The 27,671-nt window shown below is 39.9% G+C and overlaps 2 protein-coding genes and 1 non-coding gene across 3 annotated transcripts in view; 1 reads left to right on the top strand and 2 right to left on the bottom strand.

Annotated features, from left to right (window-relative positions):
* The window catches only part of XPA (XPA, DNA damage recognition and repair factor), a 28,068-nt gene extending 3,602 nt beyond the window's left edge, over positions 1 to 24,466 (top strand). The window contains exons 2-6 of the mRNA XM_065908090.1: positions 3,900 to 4,010; positions 7,428 to 7,533; positions 11,431 to 11,596; positions 13,291 to 13,408; positions 23,264 to 24,466. Coding sequence (XP_065764162.1) covers positions 3,900 to 4,010; positions 7,428 to 7,533; positions 11,431 to 11,596; positions 13,291 to 13,408; positions 23,264 to 23,412 — 650 coding nt within the window. The 3' untranslated portion in view covers positions 23,413 to 24,466. The remainder of the gene's footprint in view (positions 1 to 3,899; positions 4,011 to 7,427; positions 7,534 to 11,430; positions 11,597 to 13,290; positions 13,409 to 23,263) is intronic.
* Positions 24,467 to 25,131: 665 nt separating this feature from the next.
* NCBP1 (nuclear cap binding protein subunit 1) overlaps positions 25,132 to 27,671 on the bottom strand; it is a 37,247-nt gene continuing 34,707 nt past the window's right edge. Inside the window, exon 23 of the mRNA XM_065908075.1 lies at positions 25,132 to 26,960. Coding sequence (XP_065764147.1) covers positions 26,847 to 26,960 — 114 coding nt within the window. The 3' untranslated portion in view covers positions 25,132 to 26,846. The remainder of the gene's footprint in view (positions 26,961 to 27,671) is intronic.
* TRNAG-GCC (transfer RNA glycine (anticodon GCC)) lies at positions 27,390 to 27,461 on the bottom strand. The gene has a single exon. It is a non-coding gene; the product is annotated as a tRNA-Gly (tRNA).

The following is a 27,671-nucleotide window of genomic DNA, read 5'->3' as shown; positions in this document are numbered from 1 at the left end:
CTGAGGCATTACCAAACAGTGGTTATATCAATTTAGAATCTTACCAGCAATATATGACAGCCTCAATACCACATCTTCATTTGGTATTGTCAGTCTTTTTCATTTTGAGTATTCTGGTGGGAGTGGTGGTATTTCATTATGGTTTTAATTTGTATTTTCCTAATTTCTAATGATAGAGCTTTTTCTTGTGGTTACTGGATATTTGCGTGTTTTCGTTTGTGAAGTTTCCCTTCTGGGCTTTTGCCTTTTTTTAAGGCTCCGTCTTTCTTTTACTGAAGTGGAAGTGTTAGTTGCCCAGTTGTGTCCGACTCTTTGTGACCCCTTAGCAGTAGCCCGCCAGGCTCCTCCGTCCATGGGATTCTCCAGGCAAGAATAGTGGAGTGGGTTGCCATTCCCTTCTCCAGGGGGTCTTCCCGACCCTGGGATCAAACCTGGGGTCTCCTGCACTGCAGGAGCATTCTTTACCATCTGAGCCACCAGGGACACCTGTTTATAGGATTTCACTGTGTATTCTGGATATGAGTCTTTTGTCAGATATACATCTTGCAAATAGCTTCTGCCAGGTTTCATCTTGTCTTTTTACTCTCATAATGGTGTCTTTTGATGAATAGAGGTTTTTCCTTTATATATTTTATTGAAGTGAGTTGACTTACAGTGAATGTTTCGGGTGCACAGGAAGGTGGCTCAGTTATACATACACACCTGTGTTACTTTTCGAGTTATTTTCCATTGCAGGTTATTACAAGGTATTGAGCATCATTCTCTGTGCTGTACTGTAAACCTTTGTTGCTTGTTGCATATCTATTTTTTTTAAATTAGAAATCTAACGTTTTGTTCATACGAAGTCAAGCAAGTGGAATCAAACTGTCATACATTTTTTAGTTAGGCAAAATTCATGTTTTCTAAAAGTATTATACCTAATGTTCATATATTTGTATATAAAAGCTTTTCTACTACACTTGATAAAGGCTTGAGAAAGAACAAAAAAAGATGGAGAAATTGGAAAATTAAATGAAATGGGAGCACTGAATATGAAATAGAAAATGTGAAACAAACTAGATAAAAGTAAAAGATCCTCATGTAGTCCAGTTGTTTTTAAACATGGATGCTCATTAGAGACCTATCTGGAGCTTTGGAGAATAGCAATACCTGGGCATTTGTATTTTTCAAAAAATTCCAAGATAATTCTGATATGCATCTGGACTTTAAAAAGTGATTACAGGATTTTCTATTAAATGGTAGTTTGGGTGATATAGAATTATTTTTCTGTTGACCAATCATGATTCAACAGTATTGAGTAATAGTTATATAATCACAATAGTAAAAGATGTTTATCAGTTTTCACAATCAATAGCCAGACAAAAAAATAAAAGATAGTTATAATTGTAAGCCATAATGGGAACAAGATTAACTTAACAATATAAAATAATTACATACAGCTTGGGAGGTCAAGCAGAGTGATGTGGTAAGTGGAAGTGTGTTTTTGAACATTTTCACCTGCCTAGCCAGTCCATCTTTTGCTTCATGCATTTAATCCATTTACATTTAAGGGAATTACCAATATATATGATCCTATTACCATTTTCTTAATTGTTTTGGGTTTATCTTCTGTAGGTCTTTTCCTTCTCTTGTGTTTCCTGTCTAGAAACGTTTCTGTAGCATTTGTTGTAAAGCTGGTTTGGTGGTGCTGAATTCTCTTAACTTCTACTTGTTTGGAAAGCTTTTGATTTCTCCATCAAATTTGAATGAGAATCTTGCTAGGTAGGGTGTTCTTGTAGGCTCTTCCCTTTCAACACTTTAAGTGTGTCGTGAGGTTCCCTCTGGTTTGCAGAGTTTCTGTTGAGAAATCAGCTGTAACCAGATGGGAGTTCCCTTGTATGTTATTTGTCACTTTTCCTTTGTTCCTTTTAATATTTTATCTTTGTCTCTCATTTTTGTCACTTTGATTACTGCGTGTCTTGGTGTGTTCCTCCGTGGGTTTATCCTGCCTAGGACTCTGCTTCCTGGACTTGGTTGACTATTTCCTTTCCTATGTGAGGGAAGTTTTCAACTATTATCTCTTCAGATATTTTCTCTGGTCCTTTCTCTCTCTCTCTCTCTCTCTCTCCTCCTTCTGGGACCCCTGTAATGTGAATGTTGGTGTGTTTCATGTCCCGGAGGTCTCTTAGGCTGTCTTCATTTTTTTTTCCCATTGTTTTTTCTATATTCTGTTCTGCAGCAGTGATTTCCACTGTTCTGCCTTCCAGGTCACTTGTCCATTTGTCCACCTCACTTATTCTGCTGTTGATTCCTTCTAGGTATCCTTCATCTGTGTGTGTGTGTTTAGTGCCTCTGACTCTTTGGTAAGCATTCCTTGCATCTTCTCCGTTCTTTTTCTGAGGTCCTGGGTCATCTTCACCATCATTCTGAATTCTTTTTCTGAAAGGTTGCCTGTCTCCGCTTCATTTAGCTGTTTTTCCAGGGGGGTTATATTGTCCCTTCACCTGGGACATAACTCTGTTTTTCATCCTGATTTTCTGCCCTGTGGTTTTTGTTCTAGCCGCTGTGGGACTGTGGTTCTTCTTCTCATGCTCTTATACATATGTTCCTGGAGAAGGAAGTGGCAGCCCACTCCAGAATTCTTGCCTGGAGAATTCCATGAACAGAGGAGCCTGTCCAGGCTACAGTCCACGGGATCGCGAAGAGTCAGACACAACTGATCAGTACTTTCACTTTCTGCTGAATGAGGCTAAGAGGCTTCTGTAAACTTCCTTCTCGTTGTGGCTTCTTTGTCTTTGGACATGGGGTGTGTTTTTTGGTGGGTTCTAGTGTTCGCCTGTCCTAGTTGCTCAACAGCTAGTGGAGATTTCGGTGCTTTTGCAGGAGGAGATGAGTGCACATCCTTCTACTCCACCATCTTGATAAAATTTGACGTTATAATAGTTTCAGTCAAGTTCAATTAAGCAGTTTTTCTCTTATGGTGGATACGTGTATGTCATGTGTAAGAAGTTTTTGGCTACCTCAAGTTCATACAGTTATTTTATGTTTTCTTCTAGAAGCTTTATTTTACCTTTTATGTTCAAGATTGTGATCCATTTAAAAATTGTTCTGTGTATATTGTATGCGATAGAGTCAAAGTTCATTTATTGGAATGACCATCTTTTCCTCAGTGTTTTGTAGAAGTGCCTTAGTCATAAATCCTAGCATCATTTATTGGAAATGCTATCTTTTTCTCACTGAATTGCCTTGGAGCCTTTGCGGTGAGTTAAGCCTTTGCTGTAAATATGTGGAGCTCTATTAACAGGACTCTGTTACACTGGTCTCTTTGTCTTTGTTTTAGTACTCACCGTCATAATGACTGAAGCTTTGTAGTAAATCTTTAAATCTGGGCAGTGTAAATTCTGTAGTTTTGTTCAGGATTATCTTGGCTATTCTCTGTTCTCTGTATTTACACATAAGCATCGGATCAGCTTGTCAGCTCCCGTTATTCCTCCCCACCCCCAACACACACTAGCAAGTACCTCCTGGGGTTTCGAGTGGGATCACATTGAATCTTCAGGTGAACCTGGGGAGAAGTGACTTTGATTTCTGTTGTGGTGTTTTCAGTATAGAGGTTTTACACATCTATTCCTAGGTATTATTTCTTAATTCTAGTTGTAGATTCTTATGGATGTCCTCTATTACATGATCGCATCATCTGTGACTAAATACTGATTTACCCTTTTCAGCCTTTATGCTTGTCTTGTTTTCTTGCCATATTACAGTGACTGGGGCCTTCAGTATAATGTTGAATAGAAGTGGTAATAGTGGACTTCTTGTCTTGTTTGATATATATTAAATTTTTGAAAGTTCCTGTTTATACACAGGGGAGCATACGGGCTTACCTGGTTCATTTCTTGACCACTTCTTAACTTTTGTAGGCGTGGCTAATGTAAAAGCAGCCCCAAAGATAATTGACACGGGAGGAGGCTTCATCCTGGAGGAGGAGGAGGAAGAAGGACATACAGTTGGAAAAGTTGTTCATCAGCCAGGTAAAGTGCGTTTTCAAAAAACAGGTATCTAGACTGGTCGTGTTGAATGACAGGCATGATTTTTTGCAAGCTGGTGTTAAAAAATGGCACATTTAGTCAGTGAGCAAGTTGACTTCATAAGAATGATAAAATTTGGCGGTTTTGCTAGTAGATTAAAAATTAAACAAATTTGGCAGATTCATTTAAAAATGTGGTTTAGATGCTTAATAGTTTATGCTCTCAGTCTTATAATAGGTTGATAGAATAAATACTTAAAATTATCTTGATAGGTTGAAATGAGGGTCTTGAATGCAAGAGATAAAATTTAGCACATTCTTTCTTCATGTTTAGAGGAAAAGTGCTTTCCCCATTTCTCAAATATTCTTTCAGAGCTTTGTTTTTAATGGCTACATAGTATTCCATTTGATGGCTGTACCATGGTTCACTTAAATGCAGCTCTTTTGTTTCTTTTCTCTCTTCTAATAATTATTACTGCAGTGAATATATTTGGAGGTAAACTTTTGTCCAGCTCTCCGATTCACAGCAGTAGGCTAACTGGCCCAATAGTATGTATACTCCTGGTTAAGTTTACATATTTTTTAAAAAGTTAAGTTAGCATGTATAGAAACAGTAAACAACCTAAAAGCAAATAAACAAGTGGATGTATTTTTCCAAATGCATTAACACATATTGAAGAGGGGGAGGACAGAAGGAACTAGTCCAAATGATTTATGGGCATAGTATTTGACAGGATATCCTCAGTTTGAGATAGGTGGGGTAAGGGGACAAACTGCAACATTCCTGAACTCATTTTATAGAGTGATATGAGGGAAGAAATTTTGAGATTATTTTAGATGTATTATTGGCTCAAATAGATGAATGTATTTCTTGATGTTGGGAGCCAGGGTTCTCATTGTGGAAGAAGGGGCATACAAATATAGAATGGGAGAAGGCCAGAAAGAACCCTATGGGAATGGATCAAAATTGGATAGATTAAAGTCATGGGTATGAACTCATGATTTCTGAAACATGTATATGTGTATACATATGTGTATGTATAAACTATTAAATGTACTCAGTAAAGTTTCAGGAAACAAAATCCATACACAGAAATCTGTTGCATTTCTGTACACTACTAGTCAACTATCAGAAAGAGAAATTAAGAAAACAGTCCCATTTACAACTGCCTATTTATCAGAAATAATAAAATACCTAGGAATAAATTTAACCAAGGAGGTGAAATACTTGTACACTGAAAACTGTAAGACAGAAATGGAAGAAGACACAACTAAATGGAAAGACATTCTATGCTCCTGAGTTGGAAGAGTTACTAATGTTAAAATGTCCAGAGTACCTAAAGCAATCTGCAGAATCAGTGCAGGCCTGGCCAAAATTCCAATAGCATTTTCCCACAGAAATAGAAAAAATTTTTAATTCATATGAACAACGAAAGACCCTGAATGGCCATTGAATCTTGAAAAAGAAGGACAGAACTGGAGACCTCATGCTCCCTGATTTCAAATTATATTTCAGAGCCATCATAATGAAAATAAATATGATATTGGCATAAAAACAGACACATAGATCAGTGGAACAGAAGAGAGAGCCCAGAGAAAACCTACACGTATGGTCAGGTAATTTATGATAAAGGAGCCAAGAATATACAATAGAGAAAGGACATTAATAAATGGAGTTGGGATAACTGGACAGTCACATGGAAAAGAATGAAATAAGGCCACTGTCTTAACATCATACAAAATAACTCAAAATAGATGAAAGATTTAAATATAAGGCAAACCGTAAAACTCCTAGAAGAAAACATGAAAAGCTCCTTGACATTGGTCTTGCTAATGATATTTTTGGATATGACACCAAAAGCAGAGGCAACAGAGGCAGAACCTTCATAATTGAAAGTAAAGCTTTAAATAAATTATAGCTGATATATTTTTTAAAAATTAAAAAAAAAAGAAACAACTGTTAAACAAATGGGTCAAATTAAAAAGCTTCCACATAGCAAAGGAAACCTTCGAAAAGACCACCTACTGAATGAGGGAAAATATTTGCAAATCATACATCTGGTAACTTGGGTTTTGTTAGGGCTTGGAGATTAGTGAGATTAAGAAGTGCTGGAATATTAATTGACCTTCTTGTGTTGGAAGTAGGTAAGGAGAGGCAGTGATAGGAATACGCTGAACGAATCACAAACAAATGACAGCTCCATCTTTCTTCCCCCTGGGACTAGTGGCGGTTCTCAGGGTTGGTGGTGGGCAGTGGCAGTCACCCTAAAGACTTGTTAGTAAAACTTCCAGGTTTGCTGGTAAAAAGAAAACAGTTCTGTAGGATAAAGACCCTTAGCTGGGTATTTGAAATCTTTTTAAAAATTCTGCTTTACTTTACCTGGAGTCGTTTCCATAGTGGGTGTTGAGGTTGTATAGCTTAAGTACAGTCTCTGCCCTTTAGAGATGTTCAGTCTGGTAGTGGAGACAGATGAAGAGGAAGCCGTTTGCTCTGTTGGTAGGAGGTGGAGTGGAGGGAGCTCCCCACTTGAAAGTGAGTTCCGTGCTGTCTCTTTTACTGTCGCTTTGCTCTTCACTGTTCTGTTCTGTGCTGTATGTTATGTCCGTCTCCCTTACGTGTAAGCAGCTCCCCGCCTGGCTTCCACCTTGGGGCTGGTCTCTGTGCTGTCATCCGTAGTGTGGTGATGCGCACCTTCTACTCACCCTGGAATCTGTGGATTTATTACCTTGCAGAGCGAAAGGCACTTTGCAGATAAAATTAAGGTTAAAGACCTTGAGGTGAGGAGATTATTCTGGGGTATCCAGCTGTAATCACAAGCATCGTTAAAAGTAGGAGAGAGGCAGGAGAGAGTCTGGGGTAGGTGTGATCATGGAAGAAGTCATAGTGATATAAGAAGCCACAGCTGCTGGCTTTGAAGATGGAGGAAGGGAGTCGTGAGTCAAGGAATGCAGGTGGCCTCTATAGCGGAAATGGCAGGGTGATAGATTGTCCCTCCACAACCTCCAGAAACGAGCGCAACTCTGCCAACAGCTTGCCTCTAGCCCACTGAGACCTGTGTCAGACGTATAAACTCCAGACCGTGATAAAATAAGTTTGTGTTATTTTAGCCCCTTAATTGGTAGTAAATTGTTTTAGCAGCAATACAGAAGTATTAATAATACAAGTACTTTACATGGGGTTTGTGTTCAACAGTACTGAATGAGTTGATAATTTTTTCCTTTTATATTATTTCCTTTCTCGTTTCTTTTTTCCTCTAAAAATTTTTTTAATAAATGGAAGATTACTTCAAGTTTTATGTTGTCATATGTCAATATATTTGTATCAGTCATAAAACACATTTCGTAAGCTAATGAAATAAAGGAAAATGTATTCTAATTACATACAAAAAGGAAACTTAAGAATGAATTTTCCATTCTTTAGGACCTGTTATGGAATTTGATTATGTTATATGTGAAGAATGTGGTAAAGAGTTCATGGATTCTTACCTTATGAACCACTTTGATTTGGCAACTTGTGATAATTGCAGGTACTTATTTTTATTTCAGAGCATGTTCTAAATTACTGAAGTTTAACATTTGCATGTCGGTTTAGGGCAAAATAATGATTTGATCCATTTGGAGTCAACATTTTCATAATTTGTTTTTTGTTTTGAAAGTTTCCTAAAATTTTTGTGTTTTCCATTTTGCCAAAAAAATGCAGGAAGCCTGTGCTTACCAGTCATGCCACATCAACAGGACGGACGGCCTGGGTCTGCCGTGGATGCGTCCTTTTGCTTTTTCCTCAACCACCTCTTAGTAGCAGCTTCCCAGTCCTTCCCTTCGCCCACCCCGAAGGGTCCGTTTGTCTTTTTCTCTCTCTGACCGCCGCGGGACCACCCTGGTTAGAGGACTGGCACCCCCGTGAGAGGGGGAGAGTGTAACCACCCTGCCGGTGCTCAGAACACCTCTTCCCATTCGCTTTCTGTTCTCCTGAATTGGCAGGGGAGAGCATAGATGAGGAAGAATCAGATTCTTCCGCCATTCCTTCTTCTCTCCTGGCCTTTCTCTCTTCTTGTATCACCACGGACTGCCCCTCACTGCTCTGCCTGGTTCTGTGCCTCCTGCTCACCTCAGCCAAGTCCTGTGAGGTGTCTTTCACACCTGAAGCTCCCGCCTTGGGTTCTCACTCAGCCTCCTGTCTGCTCCCTGCGCCCACTTCTTATATGTTCAGCCCAGATCAACTGCTCACATGCCTGGCGGACCTGCCCTTTCAGAGTCCCTGCTGCAGACGTTGAGAGCCGGCACCATCGACCTGTTGCCAAGTAGAATCCTTGGAAGACAGAATGGGAGGTGTTTCTGGTCTCATGATCAGCGATGGGAAATGTTCTGGTACCCGTTGGAATTATGAATCATAAACTCTGTCCCCAGTGCTTATGCATAACAATGTCATCGATGCGCCCAGCGGTTAAGGGCCACAGTGTTATCGCTTTAAAGTACGGATAGCATTCAGGAACTAAATTACCACATGTAGCCTTTTTCCATGAGAAAATGGAAGCCAGTGATCATCAACTTAAAGTCATGTAGTGGTCTGCTGGAGCAGGAGGCGGCAACCCACTCCAGTATTCTTGCCTGGAGAATCCCACGGACAGAGGAGCCTGGTGGGCTGCATGGGGCTGCAAAGAGCCGGACATGACCGTGTGAGCTCGGCACATGTAGCAGTCTGGAAAAATACTCGAGAAGTTCAAACATAATTGGGAATATAGCCATCCGTTCTGTGTTTTTCCAACATCTTCGATGATAGAATTCATACAATGACAGTTTTCCTTCCTTTGGTTTATACTTCCAGATTATTTCGTCATCTTGAAGTCATTCTTGGTTATTAACTGTCCTCCCCCTCCCCGTCCTGTACCTCCTCAGGGTTTACTGTTTCAGTAAAGGACAGCTTCCTTCATTGGTTGTTTCTGTGTTCAATGTTTAATTCCAAATCCATCTGGTTCTGTGTTTAAGGGCTTAAGCCGTATCCTGAATCTGATCATTTCCCATTCTGTGTGCCGTCATGCCTTAGGCTGGTCCCCCAGCGGCTCTCACCTGGACCACCGTGGCGCAGCCGTCTAACCGGCCTCTCCTCCCACTTCTGCACCATCAGTCTCTTCTCCTGGAGCCTTCTACTCAAGGCTTCTTAACACTTTCTAATTCATTCAGATTCAACAGGACATGGGTCGTGAACTTCCAGATGTTCAAGCTGGACTTAGAAAAGGCAGAGGAATCTGTATGCAAGTCAAGAAGCAACAGTTAGAACTGGACATGGAACAACAGACTGGTTCCAAATCAGGAAAGGAGTATGTCAAGGCTGTATATTGTGTTCTTGCTTATTTAACTTATATGCAGAGTACATCAGAGAAGGCAATGGCACCCCACTCCAGTACTCTTGTCTGGAAAATCACATGGATGGAGGAGCCTGGTAGGCTGCAGTTCATGAGGTTGCTAAGAGTTGGACATGACTGAGCGACTTCACTTTCACTTTTCACTTTCATGCATTGGAGAACGAAATGGCAATCCACTCCAGTGTTCTTGCCTGGAGAATCCCAGGGGCAGCAGAGCCTGGTGGGCTGCCGTCTATGGGGTCACACAGAGCCGGACATGACTGAAGCGACTTAGCAGCAGCAGCAGTAGAGTACATCATGCAAAATGCTGGGCTGGATGAAGCACAAGCTGGAATCAAGATTGCCGGGAGAAGTATCAATAACCTCAGATATGCAGATGACACCACCCTTATGGCAGAAAGTGAAGAAGAACTAAAGAGCCTCTTGATGAAAGTGAAGGAGGAGAGTGAGAAAGTTGGCTTAAAGTTCAACATTCAGAAAACTAAGATCATGGCATCCGGTCCCATCACTTCATGGCAGATAGATGGGGAAACAGTGAAGACAGTGTCAGACTTTATTTTTCTGGGCTCCAAAATCACTGCAGATGGTTACTGCAGCCATGAAATTAAAAGACGCTTCTTTCTTGGAAGAAAAGCTATGACCAACCTAGACAGCATATTAAAAAGCAGAGATGTTACTTTGCCAGCAAAGGTCCATCTAGTCAAAGCTGTGGTTTTTCCAGTGGTCATGTATGGATGTGAGAGTTGGACTATAAGAAAGCTGAGCGCAGAAGAACTGATGCTTTTGAACTGTGGTGTTGGAGAAGACTCTTGAGAGTCCCTTGGACTGCAAGGAGATCCAGCCAGTCCATCCTAAAGGAGATCAGTCCTGGGTGTTCATTGGAAGGACTGATGCTGAAGCTGAAACTCCAATACTTTGGTCACCTGGTGTGAAGAACTGACTCATTTGAAAAGGCGCTGATGCTGGGAAAGATTGAAGGCAAAAGGAGAAGGGGACGACAGAGGGTGAGATGGTTGGATGGCGTCACCAACTCAGTGGACATGGGTTTGAGTAAACTCCGGGAGTTGGTGATGGACAGGGAGGCCTGGCGTGCTGTGGTTCATGGGGTCGCAAAGAGTCGGACACGACTGAGTGACTGAACTGACTGAACTGCACTGAATCCATTCAGAATAAAATTGTCTTCACCATTACTCACAAGACCCCTGCCTATCTCTGACTTTATCTCCCATCACTCCTCACCATCACTTAACTTTAAGCATTCTGGTCACACTGGCCCTCTTGCTATGAACTCCACTTGCAAAGCACACTCCTGTGTTAGAGCTTTTGCATTTACTCTTCTCTCTGCTAGAGATATTTTTTTCTCCAGCTTTTCGGGATTGTTCTCTGACTTCTTAAAGGCCCTGCTCGAATGCTCCCTCACCAGTGGCCGCCTCTGATTACCCAGTCGCTGGAAATTTCTATGCCTTTACTGTACTTTGTATTACTTTATGGCACTTTTATCTGTCGTCATGTTTGCTGTTGATTGTCTTTTCCTAAATAGAATGTAAGTTTCATGAAAACAAGGTTTATTTTATTTCCTTTATTCTGAGTGCCTTGAATAATACCTAGCATGTAGATGGAGAACCAGTGACTGAGAAGAGCTATGTCACTGTCTGTGTCTCCATTTTCACCTGGGCTTTGAGAAAGAGCCAACTGGAAACTCAGCTATGTTTGGTGCAGTTGGACCTCGTGTATTTATATTCCTTATATCCTGACTTTAAGCTTTATATTTTCTTTGTCATCATTTATATTTGCTGTACTCATGTCTTTTCAAATTCCTTGTGGAAAACAGGAACTTACGTAAAAAGAAATTCTTAAAAAGTTAAATAACATGGACCTGTTGCTGACACAGCTTCTCAGAATTAATAAAATATTTTTCTCTTGGAATTCTTACGCTGCTCATCTGACCATGAGAGTTTTAGGAAAAAGCATTTCTGTGTTTCTTTCGGCATGTATGCCCCTAGGTTTTGGAGCTACTTGAAAGTTTATTTCCTTCATGTGATGGACTGAATCTGTTTTCAGAGATGCCGATGATAAACACAGGCTTATAACTAAAACAGAAGCAAAAGAAGAATACCTTCTGAAAGACTGTGATTTAGAAAAAAGAGAACCAGCTCTTAAATTTATTGTGAAGAAGAATCCTCATCATTCACAGTGGGGTGATATGAAACTCTACTTAAAATTACAGGTATCTAATAAGTTATATTCAGTCATTTTAAACCTTCCTTTAGGTGATGTTTTAGTAACAAACTAGTTGTAATTAGTTTAGTTTTTACTTACTGACTTAAATTTAAAAGATCCTGTTTGTTTTATTGTTTTGCATGAGTCATAGTCATACATAATGACATTAAATAACATGTTTACTTATTATGTTTTTGATGTAGCACTTTGGAGCAAATATATGACTGTTGGATCATGTTAGAAGTACCATTTGGAAACTAAAGAAAGCTTAAAATAGAGAAGTCAGCCCGTGTTTCCCTTGCCCACCCAACCCCCAAATAAAATCATAAAAAAATATTTAGGAATTTCCCAAATGCCTAGAATCTAGTTCCAGTTTCCTGTATCTGCCCCAGAATGGCACAGATATCATAATACTGTTTTTCATGCCATTATGTAAACAATACTGGGAGGCATTGCTTTCGAGCACAGTTTGGCTGGAATATACGAGAAAATCCTGTATGTTCTAATAAAGAAGGCACGTGTAAAACCAAACGTACTGAATTTTCACTGAGTGTTAGACACTGTTGATTAAACGCCTCACGGTTACTTTATGCACCATTAGAGTGAAAGAGAAGTCCTGGTGTTGAAACAGACCCAGTGCTCCCTTTGCACTTGGTGCTTTGATTTTCCTGAACTAGGGTCGCTGGACTCACTGTAGCTTTTTTTCCCTTTTGCTATAAGTCATGCTTGTGTGTACTTCAAAAGGAAAATGCACGTACCACAGATTTATTAAGGTATTCCTAAACTTCTTTACATTCAGAGTCCCCAATTCTTCTGAACCACTTTTTTGACTCAGTTGTTAAAATACCATTAAGCACATTAGCGATGCAGCATTTTCAGGGATGTTAAATTGTGGAAAATGTGATGTTAGAATTTTTGAAATAACAGTATATATCACTTTTGTGTTAAGAAATTTCATTTTGGCTTCACTGATGGACATTTTGGTCCCCTTAACATATTGTGAGAGATGTCTCGAGTAGGCTCTCAGTGTGTATATTATTTCCCTGAATGTAAATAAGTATATAATAAGTATATAATAATGCAAAGAGTATTTTTATGTATATACTCTTTATAATATTTAGTATATTATGTTTTATAGATATATAAATTTCAAAGATTTTAAACTAGAATAAAGGCTTTTTAGATCATTCAGCTACCAAACTTTTAAAAAAAAATTCATATTTAAAGATCAGAAATTAGTTGAATGGATGTAAACTGTTATTGATTCAGAAGTAGACTGGCATTGTTTGATTTCCTATGATGGGAGATTTTGAGAGATGACCTCATGTTTAGATCTGCTATGGCTAATTGGGTAGCAATTGTTTTTTTTGGTGATCCTGCCGAAATTCATCAAATCTTTGATTCATGTGAATACAAAAAAGCAAGAGAGGGCAGCTTTATTTATACACACAGGCATCCCCGATTCTGTTGTGCCTCACGTGTATGTAATCTGATTCATCATTTATTTACTGAGGGTTTCATAAGTTTAGATATAGATATTATTAGATTTTTTTCCTTAACCAATATGTAAAACCTTTTAAATTTCAAATAAATATTTATAAAATTACACTTGATCATTCTTTGGGACCTATGGATTTAATAATTATAACTATTTTACAGCAATTAATCACAACTAATTTAAATATGGATTCTGTATTTCAGATTGTGAAGAGGTCTCTTGAAGTTTGGGGTAGTCAGGAAGCATTAGAAGAAGCGAAGGAAGTTCGACAGAAAAATCGAGAAAAAATGAAACAGAAGAAGTTTGATAAAAAAGTAAAAGGTAAGTGGCTGCATTTACATCATGAAGGACTGTGCTCTGCTGCTTCGCAAAAAGCCTTTAGCTGAGTTCCTCCAGTTTAAAGATACAATTGAATTTTTTTTTTCCATAAATTTAAGAACAAAAGGCTTAAAGTTTGGGTAGGTTGGTGTTTGAGAGTCTTAAGTCCAAACCTCACAATACTGCAATTCTAAAAAAGCATGTACGCCTTCATCTTAAAGTGAATCATGGTTTTGTATAGGAATGGTAGTAGGGTCAGGGATGTGCCTCTGGTTAAGGATTTGGCATCAATTCAGTCTTAAATATGACCCACAGGGTTATCCAAAGTGAAGATTTCTACCAGCAAACCTCTCTAATCACTTAACATGAAGGGGCAGTGTCGTTAAGTCTTAGTCATCTGACTTAACAACTAGAAGGTACCTTCTAATGTCAGATAGTCTGTCTAATCATTTTTGTTTTTATATGGAAAAAAGACCTGAAGGGTAGAGTGACTTGTTACATAGTTGCTGGAAAGTTGGGACTGGAGCCAAGATTTCATGACTGAGAGTCTGCATTCACTCCTCTGACCACACATCTGTCCATCTGTGTCACTCTCCATTCCTTTGTCCATCTGTCTATGTATTTATTTGTCCATCCATCCATCCGTGTATGCATATGTGCAGAAGTCTGTCTGTCCATCTGTCCGTTGGTGTATCCAACAATTACTGTGTCCCAGGCACAGTGCTAACACAAATGCCGAAGTCACGTTGATCAGAGGAGAACTGGTAAAGTTATCGTGATGTGATAAATGCCGTGGTAGTGACGCGCATAGGGTGTCAGAGGAGCACGAAGGACACTCGCCGTGGCACAGAAGCCCCGAGAGTCTTAAATAAATAGGCACACGTGCTCCTCAGTAGCCGTGGAGCCCCGCTGGGGTGTCTAGTTTATACAGACAGCGTGCGTTCTCTGTATATACAGGGTTATACGTATACTAAATAGATCCATTTAAAATGAGTGTCTTGGCCATCATAAGTAATTGTGCTTATTTTTTAGGATTTAGAAGAGGTTTTGGAGAGTGAATGAAGATAGCTGAGATGTCTTAAAGACAAACAAAAGAGCCAAAAAAAAAAAAAATGGAATGTCAGCCTACTTTGCTTCTTATTGTGAGGGACTGCGTTCCACCTTTTCAGTATCAGAGTAATTCATGTGCAGTACAGAGAAGTTAGAAAACCACAAAGAACTTTTCTGTCCCATAATTATACTGCCCAGGGACAGTCATCAGTAACAGTTTCATGTCTATTTTTCCAGTTCTTCTTTGTGCATAGGCCCTTAAAATTTTTTTTAATATAAAAATGGACGCGCCATTGGAGATTTATAAAGTTCATAATAAGTTTATAGACCTTTTATCTCTGTACCTCAGTTTCTTCAGCTATAAAAATGATGATACCACCCACCTTATATAAGTTTTTGTAAGGAATCAATGAGACATTATATGTAAGTTGCTTAGACAAGAACGAGGGCAGAGTGCTGTCCCGTAGGTAACACGACTAGGCAGCATTAAACCTGTTATGAGAACGGGGCAGCTCGGCATGTGCTGCTGTGGAAGAGTACTCTAGAGAAAAGTTTCATTTTTCCCCCCCATAGATGTTACATAATGGAGGCAGGTAAAAAATTCACTTATATATCCTTGGACTTGGTATAAGTGTTCACCTATTTGCCAATTATTACTTTATTTATGGGACGGGGAAGAAGAGTTAGGTGTGTTTCAAGTTTCCATTTTAACATTCTTAATTTTTATTACAAATGAAAATTTTGATATATAAATTGATAGACTTAACAGTGAAGTTAAATCAAAGTTGAATTTAAAAGAAGTTTATTAAGACAGGTAGTCTCATGATAAATACATCTTTATATAAACTATAGTTGCTTAACACACTTCCTGAATCAGAGAGTAAACACGTTTTTATGGCTTTGTAGAGAGGTTTCCTATAGCAGACTGTGCCATGTAAGAGGATTTCATGGAAGAATCATCCCCACATTAGCCACCGCTGCACCACAGTCTTCCAAAATACCTGCGGGGCCAATTGAGAGGATTTAGAAAGGCTTCTTCTGAATTTGGTCCTTTTCTTTAATCTCTTCCATGTTTTGCCCCAAGCCTTCCTCTCTCCCAGCATCAAGGAGTCCCTTGATGGGAGGGGTAAGGTGACCCCTTAAGGGGCGTGAGAGAGGAGGGCATGTTTATAGACTAATCACATATCAGCCTAAGGCTTTTGTTAACTCCAGCTCCTTGAATCTTCTAAGCTCTTGCTTTCAGCTGCCTCTTTAAACCACTTCCCTCCAGTCTTCTTGCCTGGAGAATCCCAGGGACCGGGAGCCTGGTGGGCTGACGTCTATGGGATCACACAGAGTCGGACACGACTGAACTGACTTAGCAGCAGCAGCTATGGTCTTTTGGCATAGACAATAATAAACAGATAAAGGAATTAGGAACTTGTACCTTCAGAGTAAAATACTTTTTGAAAAAGGTCTGTCTGTAATTTTACTTAGATACTGTTTCTGTAGTTTGGTCAAGATGTTCTCTAAAGGCGGCTGAATTCTGATAATTTGACAACAAAAGGCATCTGTTTAATATTTTAAATAAAATAGTTCTATTAAGATAGGCACACCTACTAAATAGCATGAATAGAACATTTCTTTCAAGATTTACACAATTAGCCTAGATAATTTTTAAAAGAAGTATAAACTCAAATATAATTGGCTGTATTTCTCACTGTGTTAAATTTCTGCTATTAACCACCAGATGAACTACTGTGCATTTTCCTCATCCTTGAAGATTTTGAATTTTCCCTGAAGTTTTTCCTGGAGCTCTTACGACTGGTTTCTTTAGTTTATTCCTTGTTTGGATGAAGCATGTTTTTTGAGGAAATTTTTCCAAGTGGTTACTAGAGGGGTATATTTTCTAAGACCCTGTTACAAATCTAAGAATGTTTTTCTGTTTCTCTTGCATTTGAAAACCTGAGTTCTCTCTGAGTTGTATAAGCGTTATTCCATCGTCTTCTGGTGTTTAATGTGCAGAGGTCCATGCCGTGCCTGCTTTAACTATGGCTTCTCCTTGTTGATTTGCTTCAGAGGTTGGTGGAGATGTTCCTGTCCGCCTGACTAGGCCGCAGAGGGCTGAGAGTGGCGTAGACACTAGAGGTTAGAGACGAGGAGCTGACTGTGCACTTTGCTCAGAAGGCTCGGGACAGAGAGGAGGAAAAGCAAGTCTGAGAGTGTTTTTAGTTGAAAGAATCGGAACCTGGTTCCTCTTGGTCTTCTGATTTTGATCCACAAAGACGCTGACACAAAGTTTACTTCTTTATAGAAAGGTAAGAGATTACATTTACCTGCTTTTAGAATATGGTCTTCTCCTTTAGCAATTTGAGAAAGATTTGATCTTACTAGAGGAGAAAATTATAGATAGTATATAAGGTGTGTGTGTGTATGTATGTATAAATTTAGATAAAGTGAAAGAGAATTTTCTCGTTGGCAAATTCAAGTTGTTCAAATTCACATTGACTCTCTTAGACCTGAGAAGGCAGAAGTAGAAATGATGGCATCCCTGGTGCTTAGTTTAACTAGGTTTTTATAAAGGTGATATGCATTGGCCTGGATATTGGATGGAACTTTGAACTGGTGCAAATACACAGAACATTCTGGGTTTGCACAGCTCCTGTCCACAGATAAGGTGGCTGTAAAGTTTTTCTTTAGAGTTATGCTCAGCTTTCTCTTAATACTGGTAGAGGTTAGCCTTCTTAAAAAGAATGATTACTTTTCATCGTTTGTTAGTGTCCACTTCTTTTCCCCAAAAGAAGTGGGTCAGAAAATCCTATTTGGGGGCTCCTCCTCAGTTTGTGAACATTTTACATTCTGGGCCTGTGGTTATATTTATGGGTATTGGGGACTTCTCTCGGGAGAGTTGGAAGGACACAGTTTCCTATCCTTGGTTTCTGGAGGACAAAGTAAAATCAAAGCTTCTGTGTGTTGTTATTTCCTTGCGATTTCCCCTTTAGTTACCGGCGGGCACCCTCTGTCCGAGCTTCCTGCCCTGGGTCCCATCAGGTATCTCGCAGTCCTTGGTCTCCCTCCACTGGTTCTTTTATTGTGAGTCTACCTCATAAGCAGCACTGGGCTTCTTTGAATACAGGCTGCCTCTTTTGCAAAATTAAGATACTAAGCTGGATGAAATACAAATTTTAGAGTGGTATAAAATATATTTTTCACTGAAACAAGCACTTAGGGGAAAACGTCTTTCGGTAAAAAAATAGAAGCAGTCTCTGAAGATAGGCAGTAGCGAGACTGATGGTTACCATGAGCGTTTTTGGAACCTTCCAACAGAAGTCCACAGTTGGTTGTATTGTGGAATTCCAGGCCAGTGGGGCCCGGAGGCGGGCACATGGCAAACTGCTGCCGTCCCCTGCAGCCTCAGGCCTTTCCGGCCTGCCTGGCACACCCCTCTGCACCCCCAGGGTTCCCCCAGCTCTCCTGAGGCCTAGCGGACCTTCTCTCACTCTGCCAGTCTCTGACCTCACCACCCTCTTGCCAATCTCAGCAGTAGTAGTTGACCTCTACTTTCCGAAATTTTAAGTTGCTTAAATGAAGAAATGTGAAAAACTATTACTAATCTGTAATTAAACAAATGCTTTATTTCACCAGATGTTGACATTTTTCCACTTGCTTTTTTCTCATTCATTCACACACACATTTTGCTGAGCCATTTAAGAGTTATTTGCAGACACTGTGATTCTTAATGCTTCAGCGTTTATCTACTATAAATGAGGACATTTTTCTACTGACTAAAAAATACCACACTCAAACTGTACATTAATATAACGCTGTTACCCAGCATGTAATCCATGTGGTCTCTCCCCAGGTGTTCCGATGTCCTTCATAGCTTTTCAGTTGTTGGATCCAGGGGCCCATCAAGGATGATACATATCCAGAGTCTCTTTTTTTCCTCAGCCTTCTTCTTTTATTATAATTTTGAAGAGTCCAGGCTACCCATTTTCCGAAATGTCCCTCCATCTGATTTATTAGCAGTTTGTTTTCTCGTGACTGTATTTGGATCAGTCACCTAGGAGACGCGTGGTATCGCTTAATGAAGGCAGTGTCTGCCGGGTTTCCCCATTGTAAAGGGACCCTTCCCCTTTATAATTAATAGAAAATCTGTGGGGTGACTCAGCACTGTGTGACTCTCTCATCCCTTAAGTTTCATTCAGTGGTTTTAGCACACAGGTTGAGTCTTGTCTGAGTGAGTCGGTTATTATTAGGGTAAATATAACTGGTGACTTTCTATTTCTGTTATTTCTACAGTTATTATCTGGTTTCTTTTGGGAAGAAGAGCTTTTTTTTAGTAGCAGTTGGAATCATGGATTCTTATTCTCAAGTCAGTGTTACAGTCTGTCCATTCTTTGTTGTTGTTGAGTCGCCGAAGTTGTGTCTGACTCTGGACATCAGGGACTGCAGCTGGCCAGGCTCCTCTGTCCTCCAGTCTCCCAGAGTTTGCTCAGATTCGTGTCCACTGAGTCAGTGATGCTGTCTAACCATCTTCTCTGCCAGCCCCTTCTCCTTCTGCCTTCAGTCTTTGCCAGGGTTAGGGTCTTTTCCAATGAGCTGGCTCTTCGTGTCAGGTGGCCAGAGTATTGCAGCTTCAGCAGTAATCCTTCCAGTGAATATTCGGGGTTGATCTCCTTTAGGATTGATTGATTTGATCTCCTTGCAGTCCAAGGGACTCTCAAGAGTCTTATCCAGCCCCACAGTTTTTTGAAAGCATCAGTTCTTTGGTGCTCAGCCTTCCTTATGGTTCACTGTCACATCTGTATGTGATTACTGAAAAAACCACAACTTTGACTATACGAACCTTTGTTGGCAAAATGATGCCTCTGCTTTTTAATATGCTGTATAGGTTTGTCTCCATCCACAGTGATTTTGGAACCCAAGAAACAAAACCTGTCACTTCTTCCACTGTTCCCCCTTCTGTTTGCCATGAACTGATGGGACTGGATGCCATGATCTTAAGTTTTTTTAATGCTGTGTTTCAAGCCAGCTTTTTCACTCTTTCCACCCTCAAGACGCTGTTTAGTTCCTCTTCACATTCTGCAGTTAAGAGTGGTATCATCTGCCTATCTGAGGTGGTTATTTCTCCTGGCAGTCTTGATTCCATCTTGTGATTCATCCAGCCTGGCATTTCTCGTGATGTACTCTGCATATAAATTAAATAAGCAGGGTGACAGTATATGGCCTTGTTGTACTTCTTTCCATTATTCATCTTAATGCCCAAATTTGGCCCAGTGGATGTCCCTTCAATCTAGTGCCTGTCTTTTAAAAAATGTTTTTCTTTGGAAATGATTTCAAACTTACATAAAATCGCAAGGATAAGAGTGGCACAAGGGACACCTGCATATCCTCCCCCTGGATTTACCATTGTTGGCACTTCATGCCACATGCATTCTCTCTGCACATTTCTTTTTCTGAACTGTTTAAGAGTAGGTTGTGTACACTGCCTGTCTTTTTTATCCCTAAATACTAAAAATGCGAATTTCCAAAGAATAGGGAGATTGTCTTACAAAAGTTTAGTATCTATATTTTTATTTAGTCATCCTTATTCCAGTTTTGTTAGTTGACCCAGTTATGTCCTGTGTAGTTTATTCATCCAGTATAAAATCTAGTCTAGGACCAGGTATTGTCTTTAGGTGCCATGTTTTTCTAAATTTCTTTATTCTGGGATATATTCATAGCCTTTATCATTTATGACACTGGCATTTTTCAAGAAGTCTTTCCCCTTCCTCTGCCTATCTTTTTTGCAGTAATGTTTTTCATGTGGGGTTTTTCTGATGTTTCCTGATGGTCAGATTCAGGTTATTCATTTCAGGTTGGGTAGTACACAACTGATGTGGCTTTTCCAGGGTGTCATGTCTGGAGGCATGTGATATCCATCTGCCCTTAGTGGTGATGTATTTATTTTTTATTTGATAGGCAAAAGTCCTGTAAGACCATGTAAGTGCCTGCTTCTGTTCAACACTTGCCCTAAATTTAGCATCCATCCATGGGTGGTTCTTGCCTGAACCTAGGATGATGGTTGCAAAGACTGTTTTCTGACTTCAGCACTCATTCCACATTTAACAATTGGAGGTCAGCCCGGATAGCATCGTCTCCCCTACTTATTTGTTACTGGTATGGATTCATTAATTCCTGCTCTTCTCAGTGGCTTTTGGTTAATTTCTGCCCTCAATTATTTTGGTGTTCAAATTGCCTCAGATTTAGGCCAACAGAAGTCTCTCCAGACCAGCTCTTATGTCCTTTTGGCATGTCTTCATATTCTTTGAGCACAACTTTCTAGCTCAAAACACGCACATATGTATCAGTTCAGTTTAGTCGCTCAGTCGTGTCTGACTCTTTGCAACTCCATGGACTGCACCACCCCAGCCTTCCCTGTCCATCACCAACTCCAGAGCTTGCTCAGACTCAAGTCCATCGAGTCAGTAATGCCATCCAACCATCTCATTCTCTGTCATCCCCTTTTCCTCCTGCCTTCAATCTTTCCCAGCATCAGGGCCTTTCCCAATGAGACAGCTCTTCACATCAGGTGGCCAGTATGTATACACTATATATCTATAATGTATAGTTGGAACCTTGAGTTCACACCCAGCTCTAATCCAAAATTTAGGGTTTATTCTGGTTTTCTCCCTTTCCTTATTTGTAACTTTCTCTGGCAGTCAGAAGCCTGATTTCCATCATCCTTTATAATATGTATAGTTATTTGATTGGTGGTCCTGAATGTAACTAAGTCCCCTTCACGTGCTGCCTCCTCTCTAGGAGACCCTCCTCCTCTGTCTTGGGCTCTGCCCACCCTACCACAGATGCTGGCTTTACTTGCTCCTCCTCATGGCTTTAGGACTAGATTGTTCAGGTGCAGAAAAGTGGCAAAAAATGAGACAGCAGGTTTTTATTAAATTTTTTAAATTACTTCCTTTCTAGCACAAGTTTTTTCAGGAATGTCCTAAAGACAGGCTTTGTTCTTGTCATTATAGACCTTGAGGTTAGCTGAAGAATGGGGAAGAAAAGCCATGAAGTCAGAATAAAACATTATGTTCAGTTGTGACAATTATGGATAGTAAGTTATATTTTTGTTAAGTATTCTTTTAGTGTTAAGAAAACAATTTTCTTATCTCTCTTCTTAAGTTCACAGAATGCTCAAATGGGGCAGAGGTTAGCTTAGTGATTGGCATGCAGTCACATTTTGAGATTGTCTTCATTGGGTAGTAAAGGAGAAGTGGCCGGAATACTTTACATCAGAACAAAGTTGAAAAGTAGGTACTGGCACTTGAACAGAAACATCTTCTTGTCATTATCTGAAACCATGAGGTATCTGTGCAGTTCTGGTTAGCATACCGTTTTTTATTTTAAAATATCCCACTTTAAAATAAGGTTCTTCAGAATATGGGAGGATATAGGAATAAAGGTCAGAGCTTAGAAGAACGTGATAGATACACAGTATCTAGACGTGTGTACCCGGAAGCTTGAAGGTAGCCTGAGATGGAGCGCTTTTCCTGCTGGACGCTATGGGAAGGCAGCCAGCCCGGTGGCGAAGCGCACGGACTGAGCCGGACTGTGCCTCCGCCTGCCTGACCTGGGGCACAGCCTACGTCGCCCCCTGCGCGGCAGTCTTCTCACCTGTGAAACTGGGGCGATAGCTGTGCTTGCTACAAAGTGTTGTGAGGACTGAATGTGTTTATATAAAGTACTTAGGACAGTGCCTGATACAGCCTTGTTTGCTTATCCATGTGATATAGTAAAGGCTAAACATAAAAAGATTCAGGTGGTATTTTCATACTACTTACAGTAAAATGGATGAAAGAAAATGTGTGATTATTTGGTGTACTTTGATTTTTAAGGCTGAGATCATAGAAGGTAATGATCATACTCTCCCTTAGGTAGGGCGGCCATCAAAGACAATGCTGGATCATTGGTCAGAGCAGAGAAAGTTTGCTTTTTATTCATTAAACTAGAAACTGAGATGTCATTAGCTTAGTTTCTAATTAACACAAAGTATTTGGTTTCTTCAGGTAACATGCAGTGAAGCATGTCCTGGGTGCTTTTCAGAGCATCCAGCACGATTCTTTGCTTCATGAAAATGCTGTTTTGCGTGATGTAGTAGGAAAAGTTCTCTCGACATTGGAATACATGACCTGGGTTCCCCTGCTATTAGTATCTTTGTTCACTTTTCCTGCCTGCAAAATGAAGTAAAATAACGCTATAGTTCTTTCCAGCTCTTAATGCCAGTGGTTCTTCTATTTGTTGTACTTTGTAACAATTACTAGCAACGCGTCTCCTGAAACACTGCTGTCATTCTATAAAATAAAGAATTCAGACATAAGGTTTGTTGCAGGAGCAGCTTTTCTAAGGTGAAACACCAGCAGAGTGGTGGGGTTCTTGGCTTTCTAGTTTTCTTGCCTGCCTCTTAGAGAAGCAGCTCCTGACAATAAGGAACTTAAATCCTTGTCCTCAGTCATCCCAGTTGGTTCCCCTCGCATTCTTGGCATCCTGCTTTCCACAGTCAGTTGCTTACACTGTTCTTTGCGTGTCTTCTGAATCTAGTTTCTTGCTGTTCTTCTAATCCACATACCCCATTTCTGAACCTCCTGTTTCAATCTTTCAAAAAGATTCCACAGGCCAAACTAGTGAGGCAAGAAAGCAGGCCTGCCAAATCTGTATCATTAGTTTTGACTTGTTATAAAATTAAGGCATAGACCATATTTGGTTAAACACAGCTGAAAAGCAATGGATTTTTAATTCAGCTCAATAGCACCACTGAACAGTTGGCTTTTATTTTTTTCTTAGAGTTACGGCGAGCGGTAAGAAGCAGTCTATGGAAAAAGGAAACAGTTGCTCATCAACATGAGTATGGGGCTGAAGAAAGCCTAGAGGATGACACGTACCGGAAGACTTGTACTGTGTGTGGCCATGAACTGACATATGAGAAGATGTGATTTTTAGTTAAGTGATCTGTTCTACAGCGTGGAAATTTAGTGTCCTGTTCAAAATGTAAAGTCTTCATAAATGAATGAACCACTTGTATAAATAATGCTTCAATAATTATGTATGTTTTGGCTTAACAGCAGGTTTCACTTAAGGTCCAGCAGGTCTGGTGGGCAGAACACTGAGCGTGTGACCATTTTTACTATAATAAGGGTGGGAGCTGAGCAGTAAAATGGGTTCAAAAGTGTTAGCTTAGCGCTAAAGCTGAGAAATAAGCAACCGAGTCAAACCCTCGACTGAGGCAGAAGGGCGTTTTTAACAGTAAAGGCAAAAGCTGGCCGAGCTGGGTTCATATCCCAGGAACTAGCAGGGATGGTGGGAGACCACTGCACCCCAGACCCTGGGCCAGGTCTTTTAGACCATGTCTGTCTCTAAGTCAGGGTGTGGGAGAGCTTTGCTGGGGCGAGTTTTCTATATCCTTAGGGTTTATGATAATCTATCAGTGTCTGGATATCCCTTTTCAAATCTGGGTAGAACAGAAAAACAGCTATACTGTTTGTTGATCAAAGGTAATGATAACTCGTTAACATTTACTGAGCAACTTCCATGTGTCGTGCCTTCCGGGTATTCTCATGTAATCCTGGGACGGAAGACAGCTTGCTCCTGTGCTTATGTAGCGCTTCTAAAGGAATCGTAATCTACAACCTGACATCACCACAGACGTTTGGATCATGTTTAAATAGTCAGATATTACCCTATCTTGTCAAAAGAATTACAAGGTAGTTACCTGGTAAGAGCAATCGATCCCAAGTGCTTGATTAACAGGGTGTATGCATTCTTTTTTTATACAAATTCAAGATAGATCATTTTAAGTTGTTCTTTAACAGGACTTTTTATCTTACTAATAGGAAGTTTTTTATACACTTTCATGTTTTTCTTCAGATCAGCTCTTGGAGATTATGCTTGAAGAAGAGCAAAAGTCAAAACAAGTCAAAGCCAAAGACTTGATGCTGTAATCACTAATTGTTCTCTCTATGAGGATTCAATACAGAAATGTTTACTATGTTTTTTGAATGTTGATTTTCTTTCATGTGCTATGCTGAATATTATTACAGCTCAGTAAAGATCGATTCTGAATGGGCAGCAAGACCTTCTTTGGACAAAACCAAAAGCTTCCAGCAAGTAACTAGGGGTGCAGGCTGCTGACAGCAGCATTACTGCATTGAGAGAGAAGGAACCCTTGCACCACCACATGGACGTAGTTTCAGATTCCACTTACTAGCTGTGGACCTTGGGTGAGTTGCTCAGTGGGCCTGTTTTTATCTGTCGTATAGGCATAATAATCTAATGACTGTCATGATTAAATATGGCAAACGACACGTTATTAATGAGCATGTATTACCGAGACCAGTGTGGCTGACTTGCCAGTTGGGGTGGGCTTCTGGTCAGTCACTCTTTACCTTCAGTGTAAGACAGTCCTGGTGTCCAGACATCACTGACGGCCACATATGCTCTGCTCAGCTTGCCACGTTCTGTCCTCACCTTTCATTTTCAGATATAATTGTAGATTATTAGTAAGCTACAGAAATCCCTGCTAAGTACTTTCCAGGAAAAGCAAGCAAACTTTACCTTCATTTGAACTGCTTTCTGAGTAATTCCTGCGAGATTTAGAGTCAAGGAAAACAAAAATTATGTTTACTTGGAAAAAAAAGCATGTTAAATGGCGTCAGTTCAGTTTAACAGAATATTGATTTATTGTAAGGTACCATGTACAGTGTGACATGCCATTCTTTTGTTTCTGTGAGCTTCATTTGTGGAGAGAGCGATTGTTGAGTGTGTTTCTTCAGAATTCAATCTCTGGTTTGGTTTTTCCATACACCTAGTTTGCCAGACTGGATCAGAGCAGGGTCACATCAGTGAGCAGCTGTTAGAAGCAACCATTACACGTGAAGAGCGTCTCAGAGAAAGGAGGTGGGTCGGGTAAAAGTCTTAAGTGGCCAGACTTTGCGATACATTCTCAAAGGATTACAAAGCAGCTTCAGGGTCAGAGTTACCAAAGCCTTGAATGTTACCCTTTAGCTTCTTGAGGACAGGAGCCATTTCTAACTAATTACATAGTTTGTGGGAAGGAGGAACAGTATAAACAGAAGAACATTTAGCTAAGCACTTGGCTTTTAGTTCCCTGCCAGTAACTTGCCATGCAACTTTAATCTTGTGATTATTTGTCTTAAATGGTATGGTGTTTTAAAATCCTAGGAATTTCCATCTACTGAGTAGACTATATTCTGTAGCCACTAAGTACATGGCAAACCAAAGAGACCCCATATATTATGCACTAAGTTTAAAAAAAAACACCTATATTGTACAAATGAACAAAGCTACTTCAGTTGTGGGATTATTGCTAAGTTTTTTCAAAGGTTCAATGAAAAAAAAAAAAACTAAAAATGCTAGAAATTTGGAATGTCAGATAACCTCTTGTTATTTTACAATGTACTTTTCTTATCTTAGTTAAGCCTCAACACCATATAGGAAACAGGTTTAGGAATTAGTAGTTACTTGGACCAGATTCCACAGAAATAAAATCCAAACCTACATCTAACCCTAGGCATTAGTCAGTCTAGCTACTTCCGAGTCACACTTTAACAAGAAATGCACTATATGAGCTTGAACAGATCTGTCTCAGATTTGAGATGACGAGATCTTCTAAGATGATAATTCCAAAACTTGTCTGCATATTGCAATTACCTGGGAGCCTTAAGAACTACCAGATATGTCTGTGTTTGAAAGACTGTGGTTTAATATTAATTTAAAAAATAACTTTTTAGACAGCCCCAGGTGATTTGTGTTCAGATTTAGGAATTTGCTACTCTAGTAACTTTTTAATAGTATCCTAAAAATACTACAGTAATTAAAAGTATTTTGAAGAGAAAATTTCAGATGGACTTATTTTACAAAGAAATCACTAAAGTAGACTGAGATGATAAATCATGAAATACCAAAGTTTAAAAAACATTTTTAGTTTTTATTTCAGCCATGTTAGAGGTACCCATGAGCTGTGAAAAGCTATGCTACTTGATAATAAATTCATCAGTTCTATATACTACTTGGTAAATAAGCTTGACCCTCTAGTGTTTCACATACCTCAAATTAGTTATCTTTTGTGCCTTAAGGAGAAAAAAATATCAGAAAAGCTGTACTTGTCACATATACAATACATCCTATGGTCAGTATCACATTATTGTCATTAGGGAACATCTGCTTTTCAGGGGCAGTTAAGGGTAATCAATACCGTATTTCTTCACTGTCCTCCTCTCTCTCTCTTTTAGAAAGTGACAGGATGCTACAAGAAAGCAAGCGTTCAGACATTCAAACAATCAAAAATAAGACAGAAAATTTTGAGATCTTTTTGAAAAATCTTGACAGGAAGGGGGAAAAACAGTGACCCTTAGGCCTGCAGCGCACAGAACTGCTGGAACACAGCCAGGATGTGAGGGTCTAGCTCAGCCGTGAAGAGCAGGTTCTCCAGGGTCACCATGTACTGCTGGATTATTTGGTGATGCTGTAGACACAGAAAAGGGGGTAAATGTTTAGGTTGCGGAAAGGAGCTCATAAGCAATCTCACAGAACGTTCCCCTAAGGCCCACCCACATTGTGGAGTGATGCCAAAGAGCAGAGAAAAAAGTGGTTTGGCTGGTAGGAATAATAACCCTGGAAAGCCCAAGTACTGAGAAAATATAGGGGGAAATGAAAAAGAAAAAAATGATGTTCATTTTTTTGAACAAAAACAGTTCTGGTCTGTTTCTATGTAGTTCACAATCCAAGGCCTAGATGAGTTCAGCTGGTGCTTTTCTCTAATTGAAAGTGAAGTCGCTCAGTTGCATCCGACTCTTTGTGACCGCATGGACTGTAGCCTACCAGGCTCCTCAGCCCATGGAATCTTCCAGGCAAGAATACTGGAGTGGGTTTCCATGTCCTTCTCCAGGGGATCTTCCCAACCCAGGGATCAAACCTGGGTTTCCTGCACGGCAGGCAGACGCTTTACCATCTGAGCCACCAGGGAAGCCCTTCCCCTAAAGTGTGACTTTTTAAAAGCTGCCCAGACAAAGGATGAACTATGAAGAAGAAATGTTGGAAATCATTCCCTGTTTTGGTTAGGGGATTAAGCAAAGAGATGTGTTAAGAAAAAAATTAACCTATTTATATTTCAGAATTAGCCAGTGATCTCTTAAGTATTCCACAAAACAGGAAACCCAAACCTCACTGTTTTTTT

This window comes from Muntiacus reevesi, chromosome 17, assembly GCF_963930625.1.
Source record: "Muntiacus reevesi chromosome 17, mMunRee1.1, whole genome shotgun sequence".
In the NCBI taxonomy this organism is placed as follows: Eukaryota; Metazoa; Chordata; class Mammalia; order Artiodactyla; family Cervidae; genus Muntiacus; species Muntiacus reevesi.
Note: the sequence above shows the minus strand (reverse complement) of the source record. Positions and strands in the feature narration are given on the sequence as shown.